At 38.5% G+C, this 19759-nt stretch overlaps 1 protein-coding gene across 1 annotated transcript in view; it reads left to right on the forward strand.

Annotated features, from left to right (window-relative positions):
* Positions 1 to 19759, forward strand: part of LOC136859145 (proclotting enzyme) — a 136191-nt gene that overhangs the window by 24474 nt on the left and 91958 nt on the right. Inside the window, exon 3 of the mRNA XM_068225773.1 lies at positions 9239 to 9267. Within this exon, the coding sequence (XP_068081874.1) occupies positions 9239 to 9267 (29 nt within the window). The remainder of the gene's footprint in view (positions 1 to 9238; positions 9268 to 19759) is intronic.

Below are 19759 nucleotides of genomic sequence, written 5' to 3' on the forward strand. Positions count from 1 at the left end.
AACTCTTCGCATGGTGATTTCTCTCACTGATAACGTTAATTCAATTATATACACATCGTGGTTGATAATAAAACGCTGAATTCACTAACTCAATTCATTTTACGCTATGGCTATACGAAAAATTACACAAATAAACTACAAAATTAAAACACTGCAAAGCGATATTCTATAGCCTCACATGCATATTCGCTCACACTAAGTTTTCTTCAGTAATTGAGGACTTTTCACTTAATAATGCTGTCAATAAAGACTCAGTCTGATATATATCTGAGTAAATATGTGGTAAACATAAAAAATTTCCATAAAACAGCGAAAAATTCACATGTAACTCAACTAACTCACTTGCTAAACTTGCCCCCTAACGATCAGCTGATTGCTTTCCCGCGCTTGCTACAGTACGGCCTGTACTTCACGACGGCAGTGGCCAAGTAAACTAAATTTCTACACCAGATTTGAAAAGAGTACGTTAATAATAATAATAATAATAATAATAATAATAATAATAATAATAATAAAATTGCAAATACAGTTCCGAAAGAGTTGATGAAAGCGAAAATAACATAACGGAAATTACCGGTATAATAGACAACCCATTAGATGCTAAGCAAGAACCCTTGCATAGTTTAAAAACAAATTTATTACGAGAATAATAATATAATCAAAATCGTCCGGGCCACTTTGTCGTGGTCCACTCTTCTCGTTCCTGCCAGACGTTTCGACTACTGCTGCGGTAGTCATCTTCTGTGACAACGTCTAAGTACTCTCTCCTGTATCCCGCTGGCTATTTATAATAGTAATAATAACACTGGAAATGTTAGCTTAATTTGAATGAAGTCAACTGTCAGATAACTAAATGCACTGCCACATATAGGCCAAGTAAGCTATATTTCCACGCCAGATTTAAAAAGAGAACGATAATAATAATAATAATAATAATAATAATAATAATAATAATAATAATAATAATAATAATAATAAGGGGAGTACTAAGAATGAAACACCTAAAAGTAAAATACATCTTATCATTGACTAGCGAGAGCGAGGGGCGTAGTATGCAGAAGGTCAATGGACTGACTAGCCAGCTGGACTCACGCCAACGACAGAGTACCGGTTTTGCAGCAACTCGCATGCAATGCTAGAGTGGAGATGAATAAGGACTTCGTTGATATAAATTCCAGATTCCACGATTTTTAGGATATAAACCGAAATTAGCATAAATGTTTATACATTCCTAAATATTCTGAGAGTGATTTGACTGAATCTGATGATGTTCTTTCATGAACGAAACCGTCATTCAATTTCAGTTAAAGTATAATTCTGTTACCATACGTTTTCTTTTTTCAGGTAGTTTTTAAATTTAATTTTTCAAAATTATTTTTGCAAGACTGAAGAACCTAACCGTTATAAGTTAAGTGAGTAAAAACTGAAAAGGGATGGCTTCAGGTATCACAAATCAAAACTGGGCCAAATTAAAATCATTAGAAGATATTTGTTCCTTCAATGATTTTCATTGTGTAGCTTACATTAGACTAGGTTAGACTGCATTACCTTGTACTGTGACCTGTTAGGTCTTTTGTGCTTCGACCATTTTAATCTCCCCCTGTCGCTGTGATTTTTGTAAACCCGAAAGGTTATTTCTCAAACCTTTCGATGTGAACAAATTCACATAGACGTATTTATTTCCAGTCCTTTCCCACCTAGAGCGTATTGAATGGACTATTTAAAAATGTAATTATTGCATTTCATTCATAATAATAATCGTTCGCGATTTTTAACAGTTTATAGCACAATATATTTAATCAATTTAATCGCCAAATACCGTTCACTTTTATTACGAAAGTTCAGAGCAATCATGTAATCTTCGTACAGGCCATGAAGGCCCTTGAAGAATGAAAGGTAAAGGCTACCACTATCCGTAACGTGAGCTCTAAGTGGAATGGAGTGGCTGGCTTATGCCCGCTGACCATTCACTCCAGGTATAACCTGGCACTCATTCTTGTGTGGGCTGAGTGAACCAAAGGGTCACGTGACTGTCCAGAAGTGGAAACCTCGTCTTTTACATTTTTGACTTCCTGACAGGGAATTGAACCCTCGTCTTCCTGGGTAAACCAAGCATGCTTTCATCGCCTCAGCAAGGCATCCTCTACATGATGTGTTCATTTTATGTAACGATAAGTTATTAAAATCGATTTATTATGTTGATTACAGCATTCATTATTTGAGCATCGATTTTGCCTTTCAATTTAATTGTACACGCACGATCATTACTAACTAGTGGCCAGAACTATTACTTTCAGACAAGTAAATCTGTACAGCCCTCAGAACTGCCCAGTACCGGCTTACGCTATTTCTTATTGGTCAGGGTAGAGCCATATAAAAGTGTAACACGTGCACACAACCGAAGAGTGAATATACATATTTTGTTAAGAAGGAAGCAATATTTTCCAGAGTCGACTTAGTTAATGTAACTTCAAAGCTCTTCAGTTTGTCAGGAATGGGATGAATGAAACCCCCATTAAGCAGTGAGGTTAGGAAATATTCCGGCTGTCGATGCCTGTCGCACTCCTCTGGGGCAACGATTAATGACTGACAGATGAAATGAAATTATATTGGAGAGTGTTGCTGGAATGGAAGATGACAGCGAAAACCGGAGTACCCGGAGAGAAACCTGCCCCGCCTCCGCTTTGTCCAGCACAATTCACACAGTAAGCGACCGGGATTTGAATTACGGAAGCCAGCGTAAGTGGCCGGCTTGCTGTCGCTCGAGTCACGGAAGTTCGAAGTGGATCAGTATTTTATTTAATTCACACGAACTGCAATGTGACATAAAATATATTGCTTCTTATTTTCACCACGAAAGCCTCCGTGGCTCAGGTGGCAGCGCTTCGGCCTCTCACCGCTGGGTTTCGTGGTTCAAATCCCGATCACTCCATGTGAGATTTGTGCTGGACAAAGTGGAGGCGGGATAGGTTTTTCTCCGGGTACTCCGGTTTTCCCTGTCATCTTTCATTCCAGCAACACTCTCCACCATCATTTCACTTGATATGTCAGTCATTAATCATTGACCCAGAGAAGTGTGACAGGCCTCAGCAGCCGGAACAATTCCTATCCTCGCCGCAAGATGGGGCTTCATTCATTCCATCACTGGCCCGCTCAATGACTGGAAAACAGGTTGTAGGTTCTCATTTTCATTATCACCACTTTTTCCTCCATTATGACGCCTTTAAATTTTTAATTAGTGTGAGGTTATTTCCTAAATGGTGTATTATTATTATCATTATTATTATTATTATTATTATTATTATTATTATTATTATTATTATTATTATTATTACCGGGCGAGTTGGCCGTGCGCGTAGAGGCGCGCGGCTGTGAGCTTGCATCCGGGAGATAGTAGGTTCGAATCCCACTATCGGCAGCCCTGAAGATGGTTTTCCGTGGTTTCCCATTTTCACACCAGGCAAATGCTGGGGCTGTACCCTAATTAAGGCCACGCCCGCTTCCTTCCAACTCCTAGGCCTATCCCATCGTCGCCATAAGACCTGTCTGTGTCGGTGCGACGTAAAGCCCCTAGCAAAAAAAAAATTATTATTATTATTATTATTATTATTATTATTATTATTATTATTATTATTATTATTATTATTATTATATTTATCGATACGGCCACCTGTGGGTCACGTTTACACAATCTTCCTTGTATTACGCAGACTGATACCCTTCTCTTTACACTCTCGCCAAAGATTCTTGAGTCTTTGACTTCTTCTTGCTCGTTCTTCCACCGAGATGTTCCGTGGCTTCGCATGTTGCTCTTCAGACCCATCCCTCATTGCCGCAACCTTCTTCCTAAATGATGTCCTTTCTCTTATATCCTCCTCTTTGATACCTATTTCTGCCAAGTCTTTGTGCACCTGTGTAAGCCATCCCGGTTGTTTTTTCCACTTTTCCTGCAGACGAATTATCCTGTTGGCCACTCTCTCAGGGTTCATTCTCTTGATATGCCCATAGAAAGTCAGTCTCCTTTTCCTTATCACAGTCGTGATTCTTTCTACTGTTTTGTAGAGCTCCAAATTCTATCTTAACCGAAATGTCTTTGGGTCACTCGTCGACTTTCTTGGGCCTAAGATTTTTCGTAAGAATCTTCTTTCTCTTTTTTTCAAGGACTGGGTCAGCCATCCTCGTCAAGGTTTCTGCTCCATAAAGGCACTCTGTTCTAACCACTGTGCAGTAATGTTTTAACTTGGCCTGAATTGAGATGGACTTGGACTTATAGGTGTCTTGACATAGTCTGAATGCCAACTCCATCCTTCTCACCCTCTCCTTTAACTCCTCCTTTTCATCTCCATTCGCGGTGAGTATTTCTCCCAGGTATTTAAATTTTTGCACACGCTGGATATCCCCATACAGTGTAACAAGTCTATCCGTGTCACCTTATTTTTATAGAATCCATGAATGCTGTTTTTTCAAAAGAGATTCTTAATCTTGCTTTGACTGCAACATTTTGTAGTTCTTCAACTTGTTTCTTGGCTGTTTGACGGTTGTCTGTAATAAGAACGACGTCGTCTGCGAAGACAAGGCAGTCCAACATCATCGCACTTTTTCCAAAACCTATCTTTACCCCATTCTTCATTCAATTTTCAGTCATTCTCAACCTCCATTCCCTAATAACTTTTTCTAAAATGCAATTAAAGGGTAGTGGAGAAAGGCTGTCTCCTTGCCTCAAACCTGTTTTTATCTCAAATGGATTTGAGAGTTCGCCCATAAATTTGACTTGAGAAAAGTTGTTTGTAAGAGATTGTTATTATTATTATTATTATTATTATTATTATTATTATTATTATTATTATTATTATTATTATTATTATTTGTCATAAACAACCAAGGTAAAAATGACTTGTCATTATATAATCATCATCATCATCATCATCATCATCTGTTTACCCTCCAGGTTCGGTTTTTCCCTCGGACTGAGCGAGGGATCCCACCTCTACCGCCTCAAGGGCAGTGTCCTGGAGCTTCAGACTCTCGGTCGGGGGATACAACTGGGGAGTATGACCAGTACCTCGCCCAGGCGGCCTCACCTGCTATGCTGAACAGGGGCCTGGTGGAGGGAGGGGAAGATTGGAAGGGATAGGCAAGGAAGAGGGAAGGAAGCGGCCGTGGCCTTACGTTAGGTACCATCACGGCATTCGCCTGGAGGAGAAGTGGGAAACCACGGAAAACCACTTCCAGGATGGCTGAGGTGGGAATCGAACCCACCTCTACTCAGTTGACCTCCCGAGGCTGAGTGGACCCCGTTCCAGCCCTCGTACCACTTTTCAAATTTCGTGGCAGAGCCGGGAATCGAACCCGGGCCTCCGGGGGTGGCAGCTAATCACGCTAACCACTACACCACAGAGGCGGTCGTCATTATATAATGATCATCGAAACCAATGGTGTCTGAAAACCCCTTCGTATGGAGTTATTGTCAGTGCTGATTAAACACTTAAATGTTATACGTATTTCGGCCTGGGGCGGGATAACATCGCACTAATTTCTTCACAATGAAACTAGAGTTAATTAATTGTTTTCTATGATTAGGAAAAGCCAATATAACCAGAATGTTAGATCAGAGAAACAATCAGTTCCCGAGAAAATAACAAATGCCATTGACGTCACAAGCCACATCTCCTGGAAGACGAACACATATGACGTTGCCCTGCTTGTATCTCTTCCATGCTCACAGTTGGCCAAAATCCACGCCCAAACGTTACCTGATTTCCTTTCAGTCGGAATTAGGCCAGCTCCATGGCTAAATTGTTAGCGTGCTGGCCTTTGGTCCAGAGGGTCCCGGGTTCGATTTTCGGGCGGGTCGGGGATTTTAACCTTCATTGGTTAATTCCAGTAGCTCGGGGGCTGGGTGTGCGTGCCGTCTTCAGCATTAGAAATCATCACAGGTAAGGCTCCATTCTCATAGACGCGCAGGTCGCCTATAGGAAACCCGGCCACTTCGGAGGCCACACACCTTAAAAATAAAGAACCGAAATTATTCCTATCGTGAGTGTTAGAACAAAAGTCTAAATCTATTGGGTCTGAAGATCTCTTTGACAATTATGTCGCCCTACTATTACTTAACCTTTCGTCACATGGTGTACATTATCTGCAACAAGTTCTTAAAATTACGTGTGTGACTCTGGAATTTTGCAAACAAATGGGTGCTTCTCATGTATCCCATGATTTCAAAAGAATATCTTCCAAATTGGTTGCTCAATGGTTGTCCATACTGTGGATTTACAATGGTGTCTGCTATTGAGTGGGAGAAGTTTCCGATGTGGCGCACTGGGTTTTGTTTAAAATTCGTTTCGCTTAACTAAAACGACAAAAATAAACTCTTCACTGACGTAAGTAAAAAAGAAAACCAAACCTATAAAAGTTCCCTGGATGCATTGAGTTCACATTGCTTTCTGACACGAAATGTGGAATGTTAACGTGAGGCTATTGGTAACAAAAGGAGCAATCTCCAACTTCCTGTATTTTACAGTAGGAGTAATTTGTTGTCTAATGCATTCCTATTCACTCTTCCTGAGTGGTTCTCGTCCTACATCCTGCGAATAATCAAAGAAAACCAAGCATATGAATAATTTTAATTACATATTTTAAATTTTATTTTGGAGATTATCCCTTTTGATACAAGTAAACGATTTTCGTAGATATTGCTCTCTTTGATATCAGCATGCATGGAGAATAGCTCTTTCTTATAATAACATACAGGGTTTTGATACATAAACTCATTATTTTAGTGCAAATGCCATTGTAATATTATTTATATTCTTCATACTAAACTGAAAGGTAAGATTGGCACCATGAGGTACGTATATTAAGATTGTTACAAAAGTGACGGATGATATTAGCTAAACGAAAAAAGACGTAACAACATGAAACACGTTAGTTTTAGATTTGCAAATATTTCTACTGAAAATCCACAGCCTGTTTCCAGTCATTCGACCGGGTCAGGAATGGAATGAATGAAACACCATCTAGCGGCGAGGATAGGAACTGTACCGGCTGCCAAAGCCTGTCGCACTCCTCTGGGACAATGATTAATGAATGGCAGATGGAATGAAATGATATTGGAGAGTGTTTCTGGAATGAAAGATGACAGGAAAAACGGGAGTTCCCGAAGAAAAACCTGTCCCGCCTCCGCTTTGTCCAGCACAAATCTCACATGGAGCACTGCTCTCGTGATGTCCAGGCCGTACTGTAACTCTGATGATGTCACGCTTTGGGTGGGACTTGGAGGCGATACGCATCCGCTCCACTTGAATAACACACTCGTTTAAATTACTTAAGAATCTGTTAATACCTTATAAAACCAAAAACTATTCATAAATATTTGTTAGTTCTAATATACAATGCATATCCTTCCCCGTAACGTTCTATTTCTCGCGTATATCCGTCCGTTTCCTTGAGTACAGGCTAACACTTTGAGACATATTTTTGCGGTTTCTATCCATTTTCTAGTCAACTGGAACATTCACATCATACAAACCGATAGAAAACAAGCAACAGATTACCAATATAATATACTAGAAATGTAAATTATTTCTGTGCCACCGACTCAGTACCTACAAGAATGATTACAATTAAGCTAACCTCAAACAACAACAAAACATTTACTGTCACTGCATGAAATTCAGTTATTGTTTAAAAATGTATATTTTTGAACATCAAATAATGCCTATACAATTATTTTCATATTCAATTTTCATGGAATAACCCTGTTTCATTGCATATGATATGTAATTTGATAGGAAAATCCCAGCAGTGTTATTTCACAATACATTTCTACCTGAAATGATACAATGCAAAAATTGGACTTGAATTTTCATATACCGGTACACCGAATTCAAATAATCCGAGTCTTACTACATAAAAATATATCTAATGTTACCCATGTTTTTGACATAGGCCTAATAAGAAATTTTAACTCACCACCTGGACGAGCCACTCTTATTTCCCCCATATTTAGTCTTCAGAAAATTGGTTGATACACACAGCTGTGTGGTGATTAACGATTCATTTCTCCCCAGTAATAGCCTTCTCCCATATCCTAACTCTTTCTTCTTCAGAAGGAAACACTAATACTGGAGTGTACTCTCCTTGTTTATAATTTGCTTTGCAGCCAGGCACACAGCAACTCTTAGCATGGTGATTTCTCTCACTTAATTCAACTTTATACACATCGTCGTTGATAATAAAAAGCTGAATGCTTTAACTCAATTCATTTTACACTAGGGATATAACATTACACAAATAAACTACAAAATTAAAACACAGCAGAGCGATATTCTTAACCTAGAGCCTCACAAGAATACACGCTCACACTAAGTTTTCTTCACTAACTGAGGACTTTTCAGTTAATAATGCGATCGATAACGACTCAATCTGATATATATCTGAGCAAACATGCGGCCAACGTTAAAAGTTTCAATAAAACAGCGAAGAATTCACATGTAACCCAACTAACTCACGTGCTTAACTTCCCTCCTAACGATCAGCTGATTGCTTTCCCGCGCTCCCTACAGTACGGCCTGGACTTTACGAAGGCAGTGCATGGAGGGACCGGGATTTGAACCACAGAACCAAGTGGTAAGAGACCGGCACGCTGCCACGGAGGCTCCTGCAAACATTTCTACTACCAGTATTAATTACAGGGTGCAAAAAATTTTAAAATAGCGTATTCAGTAATTAACAAAGGACTTTATCTTTCAGAAAGCCAGTAAAACAAAAGAAAGATACATTTGTAAACTAAGGATAGCAGTTGTAATAAAGTGCCCTGTAATTTTGAACATACTTGGTTCAACAAAATTTAAAACATTAAACACAACTGACATGTAATTTTAGAAAGACAAACAAAAACCTTTGATTTGGATTAGAGTACCAAAGCTAATGATGAATGCTGGTCAAAACTCAAATATGAATTAAACCATCAAAACAGAGTTATCATCGTAATTATTTTCACACAAAAATTTATCTTGCAGTTTCTCCCCGCTTTCATCCTCTCTTTCTGCTCTGTGGAGCACATCCGCATAATAGGGCCTGTCGAAGATCGGGAAGTGTTTTCCAGGCTACTTCGAAATGTGATGACAAAAGCTTCAAAATTTCTCTCAGTTTAGCTTTTTATAAGTTCTGTATGTTCTTCGCACGTATACCCATGGGGTTTATTTTAGACGGAAATAGCTGACTGGTAGTTGTGGAGATTGTCCCACTTGATTTCAACAGATGGCGGTGAATATTCTGTTTGAAAGCAACGTAATACTTCGATGCCCTTAAACGATGGATGATGCTTTCTTTTCTGCGAAAAAAAACAACAAAGTTTAGTAAAGGGCTGGTAGTACAATACAATGGTGTCAGTAACTCAGGTTTGACGAAAATTGGAGATTGCTCATTTTGATACCAATACCCGCACTTGTTTCTTTTCTTCCGCCATTAGTCTGGAGTGATCATTATGGTATTTCTTTTGCCGTTATGAACCGTACTCCAAAAGGAAGAGAGGCACTGAGATAAACTAAAACTGGGGAAGTACACGAAATCATATGTTTGCGCCCATTCCGCGTCCAGGTACGACATGTGTAAAAATTTCCCTGTAGCTGGTGTTCTCTCAGGGTAATTCTTCGCAAAAATGGTTTAGGTTAACGTGGATTCAAGGGAAAAGACACGGATCGCACGCGACATATACATCTTCGGATGAACGTCTCCATTCTATCGCATTTTCTAATCAATCAGTCAACCACCGCAAGTCTTAAAGTAAATCACAAAAATAACACCTTAAAAACAAAGTAAATATACACCTAACGTCTACAAATCACAACTCACTTATCTATATAAATAAAATTGTAAGGGGTCCGCTGTTTGTTTGTCTGTTTGTCTATTCCACCATCACGTCGAAATGGCTAGACAGATCTCAACCAAACTTCATATTTAGAGTATACTCATCCCGGGGAAGGTTTCGATATGCATATCATTTTAAAATATTTGAATACACGGGGGGTTTATAGGAAAACCAGAATGGTTTTTCCACCATCACGTCGAAACGGCTGGAGAGATCTCAACCAAAATATTTAGAGTATACTTATCCCGAGGAAGGTTTCGACATGCATATCATTTTAAAATATTTCAACACACGGGGGCTTTATAGGAAAACCAGAATGGTTTTTCCACCATCACTTCGAAACGGCTGGATAGATCTCAACCAAACTTCATATTTAGAGTATACTCATACTGGGGAAGGTTTCAATATGCATATTATTTTAAAATCTTTGAATAGACGGGGGTTTATAGGAAAACCATCTGGTTTTCCTCCATTTTCTCTTATACTATTGATTTTCTGTAAACTTCGTTTACCGTACGTGAAACGTCTCTTCATTATAAACAACTTTCGTTATGTTCATAATTTACCTTACTCTTCACATGACGGAGAAATTTACAGTTTTCCGCTAGTATCATGCTCTGCATTGAGTGACCCACAGACCGACAACGAACCTACAGGTTACCATGGCAACGTCTCTGACTGCATGCCAGCAGGGAAGTAACGTATTGACATTTTCCTCATTATGCTTTTACATTCGTGGTTGTTCCTTGGGTAGAAGGCAAGAGAGGCGTCAATCGGCCTATCTGCGGGATATTGGCGGAATATCGTTGGATGTTATAACCGCCCTCGAATAGATTAAGTAATAACACCATCAGTCATCTTATTATTTGTTTACCTAGGAATCAGTGGACCTAAATTTCTCCTCTGTTACCGCTTTATTATATCCATAACTCACACTAGCATAATTTATTGAGGGGCATTTGATTTTCCAATACATTCACTTGGCATTTACATATTCGTCGTTATCCGGGTGTCCTCAGTTATAATCCATTTTCTATTACTTTCAACTTTCTTAACTGTATTATTTTCTTCCTTAATTACGCCGTATGTACGCGAGTGCTACAAACTACTGGATGTATTTCCACCAAGACTCATATTTAGAATATACACCTGTCCTTGATAGGTTTTAGGGCAAATATTGTTTCTAAATCCCTGAACTGACTGGAGGTTTATACGAAACAGAAACAGTGATTTTGCACTTCCACAAAATATACACAACCAAAGTTAATTTAAATCTACCTGCCTTGGTAGAAATTAATTTCTAAACCTGTTTTCTCATGTGCATCATTTCGATACGAGGATTAATAACGGAGATATCATTAACGGACCGTTTTTCTGTACAAGTCCCATCGGACTTAACTCACGAGAGGGTGCATGTAAAGCGTATTCCTTACAACTTGAAAACTACTGAAGACATTCAAACCAAAATTTATAGTTAGCATCCACCTGTCCAAAGGTAGGTTTTAAACGTAAATAAGATTTCATGTTCCGGGATGGACTGGCGGTCTATAGGGAACCGAAATGGTGATTTTACTCTTCCACAATATATACAGAACAAGACCAACCTGGCTGGAAATCGACCAAAAGTGATGGAATTCCACCTCTAAACCTTTTTTCATGTGCATTTTTTCGTCAGGAGGATTAATAAGGGGGATATCATGATTGGTCAGTTTTGCAGGTTAAGTCCAGCGGACATAGCCCAAAAGGTGTTTTACATGGAGCAGATTCCTTATCAATATAAATCAAATCGTAACGACTGTGTACCTCTACACTGACTATTTTGGCGAAATTTTCGTACAGCTTTCCGTTTAAGGGGTAATAATGACCATCTCCATAATTTTTGGTTTAGTTTCCTGAAAGTCCTAATTTTTACCCGCCTCGCCCAAAATCCAGATTGCGGCATAATTTGCCAGAAGAAAAGGAAGATAATTGAAATTTTACAAAATTATACGTTTTAGGCTGTAACGAACGGAAAAGTTCCAAGATCATTAAATTTTTCACTTTTTATCCCCGAAGAATATCTAAATATGCAGGCAATTTTTATGATGGTGCAGACGTTCGGAAATTCCTATCACATAACAGATTGCACAATCTCCGTTCAATTTGGAATGATCTACAACCTTGGTCTTATGACTTTTTGCCGTATCTGTATACACTTTACGTTTGATTTTTCTCTATTAATCGATGTTAAGTCAATTTGTAATTTTCACAGCATAATTCATACTTTCGATTACTCATATGAAATACAGAATCATCAAACTCTTCACGAAAATTGGCCCACCCAGTAGCCGTATGTGAGCCAAATGGTATGTATGTAGCTGTCACATAATTATCCGAAAAGTAATGTAATGTGACATAATCTTACAAAAACGTTACCCTGTTCCACGTTTCTAACTCAATCTGACCCAAGAATAGATGACATATCATAGGACCAGCCATTTAGGCTACTAAATCCGGCGTGTCTTATGGTATAATCCTTTGTCGATATGACGTACGTTTAGTAGCAGTTAATCTGTAAATGAAGGTCTTCAATATTGTAAACACGCATATACTTTCGTATGTCGATCTATATATATTCACTGATGTCGATTTGTAGCGATCGAGAAAGGGTGGGTCTGCTATTGTAATCAGTACTCCCCACACGCACTTTGACTGGCAATATGAAAGGGTTCCTTCTCCAACTCCTGTGTAACTGTCATTAGTAAGGAAGGCCTACAATAGTAATGAATAGTTCCCTTCTCGATTTGACTTGCAGAAGGCAAGTGAGCATGCAGTTTTGTTTATAACTCCCCTACCCGATTGTGTTTGGCAGTAGGCAAGGGTGCCCGCCATTATAAAGAAATGTCCTCATCTAAAATGTGACTGGCATTAGGCATAGTGGCCCGCTATTTTGATGGAAACTCACCAACTTGGTGTGACTGGCAGTAAGGTAGCTGGAAGTAGGAAAATGGACCTGGCATTATAATGATAACTGCACAACTCAACTTCGAGCGATAGTAGGGTAATTGCCTGCCATTATAATAAAAACTCCTCAACTGTAATCTGTCTGGAAGTAGGAAAGGGGGCTGCCATTTTAACGATACTCCCCAAATCGATTCTGTCCGCGTAGTAGGCAATGGGGCCTGCAATTATAATGTAAACTTCCCAACTCGAATGTGAATGGCAGTAGACAAGTGAGCCTGCCGTTATATCACAAATACATAACAAACTTTTTACATTGGAAACAACGTACGGGGACCTCCCCATGCTCTTTCTCGGATAACACTAAGAGACATGCAATTTTAAAACAATCTTATTTACTGCATGTACACTATTTACATCGATATTCGAATACAATGTAGAATACCGTAGCGAAGCACGGGTACATTCGCTAGTTATCAATAAATTCAATTCAAATTCAATTCTCTCTCTGACGCTACAAACAGAAAATTATTTAAGAGAACTTTCAACTGACAGTTCATTAATATTACAATTTTGATAATTCCAACTAAATTACTTTTGGATACAGATTAATAATGTAGGAATGGAGTCAACCTATTTAATACAATTAGATAACGTAACTACGTTTTATTCATAGATTATTCATTAATGGGACTAGTTTAAAAATAAATCAAAAGAAGAAATTTAAATTAATTGAAAATGGAAGAAAAGAGAACTTATAATGTATGTTGAAATTCTTCCAACTGTGTCTTAAATCAATTATTATTTACATTTATCACATTAAAGTCAGCGCTGGCTTTCAAAAGAAAACTGAATTTCATTTCTGAAATAATTAATATCTCAATACATTCCATCTAGTGTGAAAATCATTCAATGAATTAATTATATTATTAAATTATTAAATTGAAAGAAAGTTTTTCATTTGTGTCACTGACGTCATAACACTCAATTAAATTTCAAACATTTTCATTAAAATCTGCAATCGGAATTAACTTCTTATGGGAAGCTTGTGTGTAGTTATTTTTTGAATGACGTGGGAAGATTACTACCCCTATTGCCTTCCAAAATAGGACCTATCGTCCTATTCTATCATCTTTACATATGAAATAAATCATTAATCATCTCTCGAAATATAAAATAATCTACATCACATATCAAACTAAAATAGTTCTTAATGAATCCCACACATTTCCTCTCAATATGCATTTGATCTTTCACGAGGCTTATATTATCATGTCAAGCTTATCTAAGTGACTCTTCTAACATTTCAATTATGATATCACGATATTATCAATCTATGCTGTTCACTAAGGCTACACACACTCATTTCATCTCCCGTAGAGTTCATTACCAGAATATGTCATTTGCTATAAGTATTTCCTAGCATCAACAGCTGTATTTGACATTGTGAAACCATTTACTCTTATCTACACATACGGGTTTGTCATGCATACCTTGCGTTTCACTATTCCCTCGAAGCATCTCTTTCAATGTACTTGCATGGCATATTTGATCCACATCTGAATATATAAACATTTAGCATTCATCTTTACGTCTTATTACAACATAACTGCCCATTATATTACTCAAATCGCTTCATGTTAATCCATTCTCGACTGTACATCGCACAATCACTTCAACAAAACCAACAACATAACCATCTTTCATATATCATAACCTCTTCCTAAAATAACAGATTTTTTTATTAATTAAGACGTATAAAACTCCGTTGGAATCACATTCACTTATTTGCATCATCTTTCTTCTCGTAAAACAATTCGTAATTCCATTTGATGACGTATTTCGACGAGGAATAACCCGTATATATCATAATTCATATCATCCCATAATGACGTTAACTTAGCATGAATGGCTTCACAAAATCCATTAATGAAATCTGCTACACGAAAATACTCATATTCAGCTGTATGATAATCTACATCCCTTCTCGCAAATAATCGTGTTCTCATTTACTATGATACTTCACTCAATAAATGTATAGCCACTTCTTTCGAGACATCGATCTAGACAAAGCTTTTAGCCGGGCTGAGTGGCTCAGACGGTTGAGGCGCTGGCCGTCTGACCCCTACTTGGCAGGTTCGATCCTGGCTCAGTCCGGTGGTATTTGAAGGTGCTCAAATACGTCAGCCTCGTGTCGGTAGATTTACTGGCACGTAAAAGAACTCCTGCGGTACAAAATTCCGGCACCTCGGCGTCTCCGAAAAAGAGTAGTTAGTGGGACGTTAAGCAAATAACATTATTATTATTATTATTATTATTATTATTATTATTATTATTATTATTATTATTATTAGACATAGCTTAACTTAGCATGGTATCGTTCAAATATGTATATCACTACACTGAGTCACTTCACCATCTAAATATCTCACACTTATTGTAAATGATATTACATCATTATGTATAGTTCAATTAAGATCTAACATATACAGCAATCTTAGCCCGTCATTCAGCAAGTCCGCCGTCTCTGTAGCTCTCTGCGTCACATCACTGCACTCGGCTGGCTACGGTCTGTGGTTCGGCTGGAGTCGTTCCTCTCATCAGGTCTGGTCTACTGGCCGGATCATATTCATCTCCAGGTCCGTCCACCTCGAAATTAGCAAGATATCTGCTTCTTCATTCTGGAGCTAGTAACAACATCCAAGAAATCCAATAAGTATTCGGCCATTTTCAGAATTTCTTAAAATAATAATCTCTTCTTAAATATCCTAATATATTTCGTATTAACTCGTTCAATCAAATATTTTACTCTTGTCTCAATGCCTTCGACATTATTTTTAAAAGAATCTGTAATTTTAGGATATTTCTATTCTTGTAGGCTAAATTATTTTTCAAACTTTCTTCTCAGAAAATGATTTCTGTATATTTTTATCTTCTTTACGTTGTGCTTGTGATGAGCATCGACGTGTCGTTGCGTTTCGTATTGGTCCAACTGGTGAACGTATTTGAATGAAATATTCGTATTTTACGCCGCTATTACATTCTTCAATGACGTATAACAAGTATTATGCTGCAGTTTCTTGTCTACCACAGGTAATATCTCTGTAATTTCAACTATAATGTCAAGTAGTCTTCTCCTTCGTCGCAGTAGAAATGATATGCTTCTGGTCTCTGTCTCTTCAATTTTGTAAGTGTGTGAATAATAATATATTATATTTTACTTGTTTTTCGAAACAATTCATTTGATACTGTTCTGTTCTCTCCTCACATCCTTTTAAAATTGTATCTTCCAACTTGGTAATGGCCTCCTATAAACTTATAACTTAAGATTCTTTTCCATACAGTTCCGGCCTGTGTGGTCCATATCTCTACTTGATGCCATTTTGAAACACGTCAGAAAATGCATTGGGCACAAGTTCGTCTACAAATTTCATGAGTGAATAAACCGAAATCAATTACGTAAATCATTTGTAACAAACAAACGAGAAAAAATGATATCTTTATTCATACACTTGAAATCACAAATTCTGCCAAAAACTAAAAGCACTCATAATGTTTTGTTTGAAGAGTCCCTTTAAGATGAGGAATCACTGAAATTTCACGCAATCCATGTTTTGTGAGTATTTCAAAACATCCGTCAAAGAAAGAAGATTAATTATTAAACACAATGAAGCCCCGATTTCTGTCCGTTTGCTGAACCACTTACCTCATAACAAGTTTTGGACATTTAGAATCACCCATGCAAAAAAAAAAAAAAAAAAAAAAAGTAACTTCCTTTTATGAAGTATCTTTTCATGCTTACTTGTTTACTTGGAGCAAATTTGAAGTTCCTTGATGCAATGGGGTAATTTATAACAAATGTATACGTATGCATGAGCCTAAATTACATTCATGATTATAAAAACGGAAATCCTTGAAAGACTCGAGATAAGAAGTTCATATTCACAGGACAAGTTCATTAGTATGTTCTGTCGAAACGATTTCACCTAGGTGCAGCATGTGCCCTGTTGGCTACTAGGCACTGGAACCTCCATGGGCACTCATAACTTGTTCCATGCGACGTTCTGGTGTATAGCCATTCATGCTGCATTCACCTGGTTCCACAGTTCATCTTTGGTGGCTGGCATCGGGTCACAACGCCGCACCCTTCACCATATCCCGCATATTTTCAATTGGCGACAAGACCGGTGATCGGGCGGGTCAGGGCAACAGTCTGACCTCCTGTGACAAGAAGAAGGCACGTGTTCGTGCAGCAACATTTGGTCGTACATTGTCCTGCTGAAATATGGCGTCTGGCCTGTCGTGCAGAAAGGGGATGGCTACAGGTGGCAGAATGTCATTCACGTAAGTCAAACTTGTCACAGTGCAGTGGACACGCACCAACTGTGAGTTCTGATTGTACCCAATAGCACCCCACCCCATAAGGCTTTGAGTTGGCGCTGTATTCCTTGTGCGAATGCAATCAATGTGATGTCTCCGCACTGTCTGTGACAATGAGGCCATCATTTACAAACACACAGAATCTGGATTCGTCTGAAAACACTATCTGCTGCCATTCCTGTCCCCACTGACGTCGTTCCAAACACCACTGCTTTATAGCATGTTTATGCACAATAGTTAAAGTTAAGCGGAGAAGTCGACGACGCGCCGGTAACCCAGACAGTAATAAACGGCGACGGACTATCACTCCTTGTAGTGTACGATGTGTTACACTCTTCCACTGTTGCGTCAGAGTCGAGGAGGACGCAGATCTGTCCTGCAATGCCATTAGGATGAGGTGTCGTTCTTCTAGGGAGGGGGGGGGCGAGGGGGTCTGGGTGTTGCGACCAGACCCATCTCGTCGTGTTCTACGGCCTTCTGTGAACCATTTTGTACACACTCGTTGCACTGCTAACACACTTCGTTCCACACGAGCAGCAATTTCCCGGATGGATGCATCACGTTTACTCATGCCAATAATTCTTCCTCTTTTAAACACACTCATTTGACAGCACGGTTCTCACATACGTCTGCGAGGCATTCTGCACGCCTGCTCAAGTCACACCGATCCATTACCTTCGGTTTATAGCGACAACGAGAGCCGGAGACATATTTTACCAGTCGGTGGTGGTGCGCCGGGTTATCGATGTTGACCTTGAACCTGATGGCCGAGATGGTTCCAATGCTAATCATTTCTTCTGAACATACTAATGCACATGTCCTATGGATATGAACTTCCTGTCTCTAGTCTTTCCAGTTGTTCTGGTTTTTATGAACATGAGTGTATAATTTTGGGAATACAGATATAGGTATAAGGGAGACTATGCATTCTTTACACTGTATTTCATTAGCAGCAATGAACTGCCATATGATGAGCAATACTCTCATCTGAAGGCTGTATTATCTCGTTTTCCATTGCCAACTTTAAAGCAGACAGTAATTGTGAGTGTGATTCATTTATACCTCATCACAACATTGGAAAGACTGTTGGCATGACTGTAATAATCATGACGAGCACAAGAATTCACGGCCTTTTTTCCGTTTCCCTCGTGACATGAATGCGTAGTAGATATTATTTTTGCATAAATTCTCCCAGAGAGAAAGATATTCTTGTAGTACTTCCTAAAAGCCTGGGCTAACTAAGCGACTCACATTTTAACTGGCTTAAAATATAATACGCTTATTTTATAGCACAACAGTTAAACTTCTAATATGGCACCAATATGTTGTTTTTGTTGTAGGCGTGATCTGTGGATTTCGAAATCGCATAGAAGAGACTTGGATACAGTATAAAAACAGGGAATAATACGCTTGTATATTATAAGGTCTTTTGAAACCCATTTAAAACTTAACGACTGGATTCGGGGGATGGTGACTTCGGACTCCATTGTCGGCAGCCATGGATACTGATTTCCTGTGGATTTACGTTTTCACATCAGGCAGACGTTAAAGGTGCATCGCAATTAAATTCATGGTCGTTTCGTTCCTTTTCCTAGGACTTTCCTATCCATCGTTGCCATGAACATTGCCTATGTGAGTGAAATATAAAACAAATGGGAAAATTACTTGTATTTTATTACCTTAAGGGAGGCTTGAGTCTCTGACCTTCAGCCTGAAATGGTTGTTTTAATGATGTAATGTATTCATTGACTCTTCTCTCGTGCATCTAAAATATCTTACCTATTTACTCCATTAAGTTGCAAATAGGACCTTCAATATTCGACACATGGTTGGAGCATCTAACCAGGTAGTCAGTGGACAAAATTGCATATTCATTAAGGATAAATATGGATACAATTTTACTTACTAGAGTATGGCAATTATGTAAATATCGCTAAAGATTATAACATGCCTTTCTTAACGATTAACTAATGTTCAGATTTTACAAACTTTTACTTCAAGAGCATTCTAATGACCGCTTATGGATTTGAATGGATCAGCCGCCAGGTGATGGAGTATATGCTAACGTTGCCTAGGGTACGTCCGTTAACGTTCTTCTTCCATTATGCAAACTTCAAGGAAGCTTCTTTCTTGTAATTCAAAATCAAGGACAGCAAATGAGTGTACCTAAGCCCAGGAGAATCAACCTTGTGTCAATGTGGAGAGGTTCACACTGTAAACCATTTGTCATTTTACATGTTCTCCCGTGTCACTTCTAACACTAGTAATTAAATCAATGAGCTCAGAAGTGAACCAAAAAGTGATATATTCAACATAACATGGTTGTATTCTTTGTGTTTGGGAGATGAGCGGTAATCCTAGCTTTGTGTGTCAGAGGCCAGTAGAAGTAATACACTGCGAGAGGTTTCCTGAACCATCGTCAACAATACGTGTCGTCGTTGTCTGACACATGGTGGCCATGTGTTCACTCACATTTTTTTTTTTTTTTCTAGTTGCCTTACGTCGCACCGACACAGATAGGTCTTATGTCGACGATACTTTGTTTTCACTCGTAGTTTGTGGACATTG

The sequence above is a fragment of the Anabrus simplex genome, chromosome 1 (genome assembly GCF_040414725.1).
Source record: "Anabrus simplex isolate iqAnaSimp1 chromosome 1, ASM4041472v1, whole genome shotgun sequence".
In the NCBI taxonomy this organism is placed as follows: Eukaryota; Metazoa; Arthropoda; class Insecta; order Orthoptera; family Tettigoniidae; genus Anabrus; species Anabrus simplex.